Source organism: Talpa occidentalis, unplaced genomic scaffold, assembly GCF_014898055.3.
Source record: "Talpa occidentalis isolate TD23 unplaced genomic scaffold, MPIMG_talOcc4v2.1 talOcc4.14, whole genome shotgun sequence".
NCBI classification, from domain to species: Eukaryota; Metazoa; Chordata; class Mammalia; order Eulipotyphla; family Talpidae; genus Talpa; species Talpa occidentalis.
Genome location: NW_023601433.1, coordinates 37,089,938 through 37,099,105, shown reverse-complemented (window position 1 = coordinate 37,099,105; position 9,168 = coordinate 37,089,938). Strand labels below are relative to the sequence as shown.

Below are 9,168 nucleotides of genomic sequence, written 5' to 3'. Positions count from 1 at the left end.
CTTACTAATAGACTGGCTTGGCCTCCCCAGCCTGTGGTCCTTTTCTTGTAGAATGTAGGGCACCCCCTCCCATGATCTTACCTCTTGGGATGTGCTCTGGGCTGTAAACAATGCCAAGTGAGGTAAAAAATTCTATACCAATTTCCCAGGCAAATTTCACTTGCTCCTCATTGAGTAGGAAGTTTCAAACTTCTGTTCAATCCCCTGTGCTAGGAGGCCACAGGAACAAGCGCTCTTTATGTTAACCTCTCCAAAGTCTTTACACAATGTCCAGATACGCACAACAACAGGGAGTCCAGCAGTCCCCATGTCCTCCACACCCACCTTTCACAGCCATCCCCATGCGCAGGCTTGTTGCCTTGTTGCCCAGTCTGCCCCCATGCCCTTCCCCCTGGATACTTTAAATTCTAGACACCATGATATTTCATACTTAAATTTTTCAGTACACCCTGCAAAAACTTCTACAGGAAAATTATAATGCCATTATCATACCTGATAAAATTATCAAGAATTCCTTAATGTCTCATAATATTAAGTCCATATTCAGACTTTCCCTCTTACAGTTGATTTCTTTAAATTGATAATCTTGTGAGGTTTAGTTGTTTTGCCCTGAAAGCTCTGAGTGGCAAACTCATTCACTGACTGTTCCAGACCCCTTACCTTGGAATCTCATCTTTTGGAAATTTTTTCTGAATTCCCTTTGCCAGGACATTACCTAGATATAAGCTGTACAGAGTTCCCATTTAAAACTCTGCTGAGTTAATGTTAAGAAAAATCCTCCCTTTCAGAATTATATTTACAAACTCTAAATCACTGACTGTATAAGAGCCGATGTGATTAACAAGCAAACAGCTGTTTCCTTTGCACATCCTGGTTTATGATAACTATGTTCTATTCCTAGAAACATGATGCAGTTGTCTTGGGTCCTTTTCTACAAGCTCACTATCTCCAAGGGGCCAGGAAATCCCCTTCCTATTTTCATACACAAGACAACATCTAAATTCTAATTGAATATCTTTTCTTTCCCCAAGATCGCTATAGAAGTTGCTTCTCATAAAAAATTCCTTATCTTTCTTACATACGCACATGAAAATGCTTATCATCTGTTATTATTAGAGAAATGCAAATCAAAACACAATGAGATATCCCCTTACACCTGCAAGAATGACTATTATCCAAAAGACAAGAAAAACAAATATTGGAGAGGATGTGGAGCAAAGGAAGCCTTCTATGCTGCTGGTAGGAATGTAAATTGGTACAGCCATTATTGAAGGTAATATGGAGATTTGCTAAAAAATGAAAAATAGAAATTATTTACTATCCTATTGTATCACTTTTGGGTATTTCCTGAAAAATACAAACCCACTAATTCAAGAGCTAGATGTCCCCTCATGATTTTCTTTAAGGAGTATTATTTACAATAACCAAAGATGGAAACAACCAAAGTGCCCATCAGCAGATGAATGGATAAACAATGGAATATTATTTAGCTAGAAAAAGATGAAATCCTGCCTTTTGCAACATGGATGGGCCTAGAGGGTAGTATGCTTTGTGATAAAGTCAGACAAAGACAGACCTCACATGATTGCACTCATATATGGACAGAAAACAAACAGGTGAACTTAATAAGACAAAATTAAAAACCTTTTGGACTATGAGGCCAATTAGCAGTTACCAGAAGGGAGAGGGGAGGGTGTGGGGGGGGATAAACCTGGACAAACAGATAATGGTATGGGGAAGGATAGAATTGGATGTTTAGCAGTGAACTTAAGGTAGCATATACACATGGTGGGTCTCAGTGATGCACACCTGAAATTTACATAATGTTATAATGAAGTTTTACTTCAAATAAAAAAATAGAAAATCATTGAATAAGAAAAAAATCCCATATCTGTGACTGGTCAGCCTGATGGTCCTCCTTTACCCCTCTGTGGTGGTTCCTGGTTTTCCATCTGGGAGAGCAAGTCAAGTTCCCAGCTGATTCATAAGTGGGAGCTATATCTGAAAGCCCTGCCTGGCTTAGTCTGCCTTTCCTGAGATACACACTTAACAGCAATTTAGGGTCCTCACCTGAAATGAGATGGCTATTTCTAGATACTTGATAGACCTGTAGTAAAACAGAAATGATAGCACACATGTAATACTCATATTATAGTTGACATAAAATGACAAGTCAGTGAATGATAGTGGTGATGATGATGACCTCAGTGATGTGGTGGTGATGATGACGATGATGGTTGTGACGTTGATGGGGGATGAGGATTCAATAATATTCATCCTCCTTCCTCACCCGCCCACCTAACTACCACCTTTGATCTCACAGGGGAGTCATTTGGCAAAGGTTGATATTATAATAGAAATATTTAATGCAAGCAGTTGAAAAGAATTCCTCTTAGGTAGAAATATCTATCTCTGGGAAAACAGCAAGCTCACTGAGGTATGTAAGCTCCTGAAGCCAGTTGTCTGCAAGTGTCAAGACATCATTGGGAAAGAAAACTCCTTTACGATGGACAAGGAAGAGGGATGTTTGATTTTCATCTTTTTAAAAGGAAGAAAGAAATGCAGTCATTATACTAACATACAAACATTTGAAAGTGTAATTATCCCATGTCCTTGGGTACAGAATTTACTTTCCTAATACAGGATCCACATCTTTACTAAGAAATATTTATTTCATCTAAGTTATATCTCAAATTATCTTGAAAAAAATTCTGGTTCTTATAATAAAGGGCAATTTTGAAGCAGCCACCTTATAAAATGTTTATAATAGAATAAGTGTACTATTCATAAAGAGAAGAGGCAAAGCTGTTCAATTTTGTTCATGCCCTGCACCCTGCTTCTGGCAGAGCTATCTGGGTGATGGCAGGTGTTACCTTGGGTGATCTCACTTTCTCACTTCATGCCTCTGCTTACAAATGTGTCACTGTTCACAGACAGGGATGACATCACTGCTAAGCCTTTCTAGAGATGAGTGCTGGCTCCATCTTCTAATCCTGGGACTTGCTGGGTGTTGTTCCAACTGCATACCTGGTCGCATGGTCAGCAGGTGTCTGAGACAGGAGAGGGTTAGACTGTTGAGGTGAGGAAGACTATTTCACGGGCTGGGCGCTCTTGCTCCTGTGCTCTCTCTCCTACAGAGTGAACTGAATTTCACTGTCCATACCTCAAAACACCAAAGTCACCTGTTTCCTTTGTCCCACATCTGTGCTTCCCAAATCTTCCTCAGGAAGTTTCCAGGAGTCTGTACACTCGCAGAGGTTGCCATTGCCTCTAGGCCTTCAGAAAAAAAAGGTACTGCTGGTTCTTATATTAGGAGAACTTGTGTGCTGGGGAATGTATGAGGCGGGAGATAGAAGCAGGCAAAAATGGAGAATATTTCACAGCAGCATTGCTAGCATTTATCGGGCACTTGCTTTGTGTGAGACACTGTCTCACGTCCTTACATCCCTTGTCTCATTTGTTCCTTATGGTGACATCGTAAGATACGCAGAAATGATGAGACAGCTGAGGTTGAGAGAGGGTCCATAACTTACTCAAGGCCATATTGTTAATTCTGAAGCAAATTTGTTTGATGCTAAAGCTGGTGTTTTATACTATTCTCCCTTTTTCTGGATTTGTGGGTACCATGGGCTATATCTCAATTTCTTATCACTTCTTTAAAATCCCAAGACTAGGGACAAAGAGGGTTTTCATACTCTCTTCATTTATAACATGGGCTCTTTTTCAATTTTGGAGACTCCAGGTCTCTGGTGCTATTACGGATGTTGGGGTTAGGACAAGCTTGGCCCAAGAAGCCTGCTTCTGCTCAGGGTCGGGCAGTTCTCCAATCTTTAGTCAGTTTTTCTCCAGGAGATCTCCTATGGGACCCGAAGGAAAATCTTCCCAAAGTGTTTTTATGGGGAGTGCCTGGATTCCTCAATGATACTAGTAGAGTAGCAAATAAAAATGTAGGATGCCCAGTTAAAGTTGAATTTCAGATCAACAATAGATAATTTTTAGTATAAGTATGCCTATGACATATTTGGGATACATCTACCCTAAAAAAATTTTGTTGTTTATCTGGACATCATATACATTATCTGGAAACTCTAGACCCAGGATCATCTTGGGCTGACCTGAGCAATTATGGGTCATGACAGGTGTCTAAAACCCAGTCTCTGAGCCAGGTCCGAGGCTGTCTCTGGGGCTGCCTAGACCTTCTCTGGTGGCTTGGGGACACTGGTGGCCTGAAAACAGATGCACAGGCTTGACAGTTGCTGTACAGACAGGATCCACACATGGACCCTTTGACAGGAGCCAGAGCCCTGGGTGCCAATTATCTCCTGGTACCTGGAGAATGCAGTAATTGAGGGATATGAGGGGAGCTTGAGGCAAAATTGAATGGCCAGAGATATAGTTTGCTAGGGCTGCCATGATAAACTATCACAGACTGGGTGGCTTAAATAACAGAAAAAATTTTCTCACAATTAATGGAGGCTCTAGTATTAAGGTGCCAAAGGTGTGATTTTTCTGCAACCTTTTTCACTGACTTATTATGGATGGCCGCCTCTTCCCTTCGCTTCACATAATCTCCCCTTTGTGTCTGTGTCCCAATTGGATCAGAGCCCTGCATGGTGAACTCCAAGAGCTGACTTTGCTTTTTTTGTAATGTAAATGCCTGACTTAACTTTGATACTGAGCTGCTTTAGGGATGACAATCTCAAACAAACACATTGCCAGCCACACAACTAGGTGAAGACCAGAATACCTTGCCCTGCGGAGACTCTTGTTTTAAAAAGATCCTGCTTGATTAATATATAACTACTCAGTTGGGACTGATTTCCCTTTTTCCTTTGTTTTTGGTCTCTTTTCCTGTGCTTTAAATGCCCTCTCTTATGATTTAATGTCACCAACAGTGAGTCCATGAAAACCTAGACACCCCACGCTCAATCCACCCAAAAAGGAGAACCCCAGATCTGTGCATACAAGTGAGCTCTGTCTCCTCCCACGACCTCACAATGGCCACGTGCGCTGTGTAATTTTCAGGTCTTGTAACAAACCTATTTTTTCAGTTTCCTGAACGATGCTGAGGAACATCTTGCAAATCATAATAAGAACCACAAAGGTCAGTCTAATCGTAATAATGGCATGAAGGGGAATATCTAGAGGAAAGTAACTCATGGGAGTGGAGGGCAGGGATGCCAAGGTGAGTGCCCTGGGCATTTCTTGTCATTAGCACTATTATCCACAGACAGACACTGACACCACTTAGTGGCCTCTTTAGACCCTAACTTCATCCTGGGATCCTAGGGGTTAGGAATTCAACAAAAGAATTTTGAGGGGAAGGTAAAATTCAGCCCATGACAACCAGAAAAACAATTCAGGATGGACGTGAATTGCTTCGTGCAGGGGAACCAGCCTGTTATGGTGCACAGGGGAACTTGTAAATATTCTCACAGGCCACTCAGGCTTGAGTTGTAGCTAAAGCTCAAATTTGGCAGAACGCCTTGTACTCCTGGAGCCGAGGGCACGGAAGAGCTGCAAGACCTTTTTCCACTTGCCTCCTATGTTCCCGGGAGGCTGTTGTGAGATAATTTCTCATCACCTTTCAGGTTCTGATGATGCTGGAGATTTTCTGCCTGGTCTTCTCCCCACTCAGGCCATGGTTGCAAGCTGTAAACTAGTGGCAGTATGTGTTAGCTCCTCAGCAATGGCTGTCCCACAATTTGTTTCAGTGTTGTCTGTGCACAGCTGCTTGGAACCTGGTATCTGAGCTGCTATCTTTGGCTTCTCTTTCTTTCACTATCTGTGTAAATAATAAACCGAGTCTGGGCCTATTGTTTCCTTACCAAGGGAGTCTGTCAGTCAGGCCTTACTTTGTGCTTGATTCATCTGTGCAGGAGGCAGGAAAAACTGACAGCCTGAATACAAGGAGGAGTCACCCATGGAAAGTTGTGGAAGGAGCAAATAAAACAGAAAGTAGTTCTTAAGAGGGAATGGCTCGTGGGGGTGGCGGTGAGGAGGTAAACAGAGTAGGTAAACAGAGGGATAACCTTTAAGGTGTGCTCAAGTGATGGGAAAAAAGTACTCCTGCCCAGATGATTGGAAAGATTAGAAGTTGCTAGAAATAAGGACTGGATGGTCCCTTCCTGTACCCCCTACCATTCCTTATTTTTGCAGCCAGGTGCTAGCCAAATATTAAGTGCAGACCCCTAACTATTTATTGCATACACATTGGAGAAAAGGTATACCAGGAAAAGAAACACTACATTGCAGGGTAAATAACTGAAAACTCAATATATCCTGGGGTTCAATATGTCCTCCTAATTTACAAGCTATATTATCTCAGGTAAATAATCTCTCATCTCTAGGCTTTCGTTTTCTTAGATGACTGGAAATACTACTTCACTTGGAAACCATGTCACATGAGTTGTTATGAGGATTGGGTAATAAAACTTACTCATTATTGGCAACTAAAACCAACAATTAAAGTGGTACCCCTCTCCCTGGTCTCAACTAAGGGTTGTAAGTTAAAGAGTCAAGGCATGGCTGGGCTGGCCTTGCAAAGAGGCTGCATCAGCAACAACAAAAGTTGTTTCTGAGCAAATTAGTAACTTCTGAAAAAAGATAGGCTTTGAGGTTTATGGCATTGCTAACATTTCCAGCGCCCAGAAGATAAGGCAAACTTTAACAATCTTTGCTGTTTTCCTCAATCTGTAGACACATCAAATAGATACATTAACTGGACACCTCCTGGGATTGTCTCTGTAAAAATCCTTGAAACTGTAAAAATGTTTCCTTGCAGACTGTATAAAATTTTCATTGTGAAACTCAGATTTTGGACAGCTTTCCCAGAGCTATCTGGAGGTGGTATCCCAGCCTGAGTCCTCAGTCTTGATTCTTCAATAAACTCACTTACCTTTGTTTGCTTCAATTTACATAAGTCAACATTATGCACTTACTATATGACCAGCATATGCTAAATGCTTCATATGTATTTAATTCCAACCACACCCCCAGAGGTAGGATTGTTATTATTTCAATTTTATAGATTAATAAACCAAGGGACTGACTGAGAAGTTAAGTAACTTGACCAGTGTCTAGTCAAAGCTAGTTAATATTGGAGTCAGGATTCAAACTCAGGCAGACTCACTCCTGAAAAATGTTAGGTAGAGAGAGCACTTAGCACACAATACCCATAATATCTGGTAGTTATTGTTATCTTTCTTGAATTTGAGAAAAATAACATGTTCACAAAAGTAAATAAACAGGAAAAAAAATTTTCTTTGTATTTACGTTTTTCAGATTTTCCACAAAAAAAATCTTCTGTTCGTGATCAGGAAAAAATTATTGGAAAAATCATAATCCTACAAGGAAGAGGCCATTGAGTGACAGTTGAAGAAAATTAAATTTTGAGATCTTTCCTAAAAGTCTGGTTGCCTGTTGGCTGAAAAATACAGAACACCTGAAATGAGTTAACAAAATATTAGAAGCCTCCAGGGCAACACACGCTTGGGAGTGAAATCCAAGCCTTGATCCAGGCCAGGTTATGCAACCCCCTCTGGGTAGAGACTGACTAGTAATAGCAAACGATGGAGTTGGATCTTGGGAATTTCCTAGATATTTTTTTTTGTTGTTGTTGTTGCCAGTCGGCGGTCTGCAAATCAAGCATTATAGAACTTGGCTGACTTTGTGGACTTAGGAATTATCTGGGATTTTGATTCTGGTCTCCTCTGTTGCTGAGAATCGGGGTGCACACTCGGGACCAGAGGGGTGTATAGGCTCCACTGGCCATTATGGGGTCACCTTTCTGGTCTCCTTGACAACCTCCGTTGGGGTTTCCCGGGTAACCTAAACCATGGGGAGGTCGCCAGGCGAATACCCGGGCGGGCTATAGGAAGGGACTTGTGGGCCCCTTTTGCATTCTTAGAGGCCGTCGGCGCACTGGCGGCCCCTCAGTTCCTAAGACTTGGGTCTTGGTCCCCAGCCTGGCCTGGCATGGCGGACGCGCTGCCCGGCGGCCCTCGGCGAGTGGGCGCGCAGCACGACCTGCTGGAGAAGGTGGCGCGTCTGAAGCGGTGTGGTTCGCAGCGTGGGCAGCAGGAGGCTGCCGGACGGCGTGTGGCCACCAGCGACCGCGGCTCCTGCTCGGGATGCTGGTGCTGGCGGCGGCTCTTCCGACGGATCGAGGCGCGAAGCCCACGCAGGAAGGCCAAATACGCGCGGCCCGGCAAGGCGGCCCAGGAGCAAGGCCTGTGGGACCACCCGAGCCTGCAGAAGCTGTTCCAGAGGCTGGCGATGTGGAGGCGGCGCTACCTGCGGTGCGGGGAGCAGCGGGAGAGGCTGGAGGAGATCCCGCTGCTGGTGCTGGACCGCGCGGAGCGTGGCGACTAGGCCAAGGGCCGCGCTGCAGACATAAGGCCAGGGCACAAGGCCCTGCCTGTCTGTTGATCCCCACGAGGAACCGATGTCCCACTCAGCTCCTCTGCACCCAGAGCACTGCAATGTTTATTTAACAAAGGCAAGAAATGAAAGTAAATAAAAAGGCTCTATGAATGAAAGAACATTGTGTGTGTGCATGTGGTAGGTGTGTGTGTGCTGTATGCATGTGTGTGCTGTATGCATTTGAAACCAAGAGGCTCTGTGTTCAGGTTTTTAGTGAAGAAAATGCTCTCTGCCCTCATGCACTTGGCCTTATGGCCACAGGGCCTCCAAGTGGTCACTAAAGCCAGGAAGGCAGTTGCTGGAAGGCCCCAAACTGTGGATTCTTGGGCACTTGCTGCCTGGCTGGGAAGGTATGAATAGATGGGCAAGGTTTGCGCATCTTAAACACAGTCGCAAAGAGGGTGGGTGGTAGTGTTTTCAATCTGTGCAATGCCTTTGGGAATTTAATTTTTTTAAAAAATTTATTTATACAAGAACCAGGATACAGGCCAGATGCATGGGAGGGATTCACCAGAGATAGAGCGGGGAACAAAGCAGGCACACTGACGAAATACACTGCTGAGGGGAGCAGCCGGTGCGACAGGAGAGGTCTGCCGCGCCATGTGGGACCCTTGCCGGCCGGCCGGGATCGAACTGGTGCTGCAGAGGCTGGGGAAAGCTTCACAGTGCTGCGCTCAACCACAGGGAACTTAAATTTTTTTAAGACAGGGTGCTGAGCTCTGAACGCTGTTATTTTTTGTTTAC

At 43.7% G+C, this 9,168-nt stretch overlaps 1 protein-coding gene across 2 annotated transcripts; it reads left to right on the top strand.

Annotated features, from left to right (window-relative positions):
* Positions 1-5,023: 5,023 nt before the first annotated feature.
* Positions 5,024-8,540, top strand: CUNH1orf202 (chromosome unknown C1orf202 homolog). Of its 2 annotated transcripts, none has more exons than XM_054694949.1 (2): positions 5,024-5,104; positions 7,285-8,540. In XM_054694949.1, the coding sequence occupies exon 2, from the start codon at positions 7,978-7,980 to the stop codon at positions 8,371-8,373; it is 396 nt and encodes a 131-aa protein (XP_054550924.1). In that variant the 5' UTR covers positions 5,024-5,104; positions 7,285-7,977; the 3' UTR covers positions 8,374-8,540. The 2 variants fall into 2 exon arrangements, with proteins under 2 accessions (XP_054550924.1, XP_054550925.1); XM_054694950.1 differs by having other exon boundaries at positions 5,024-5,185.
* Positions 8,541-9,168: the final 628 nt, after the last annotated feature.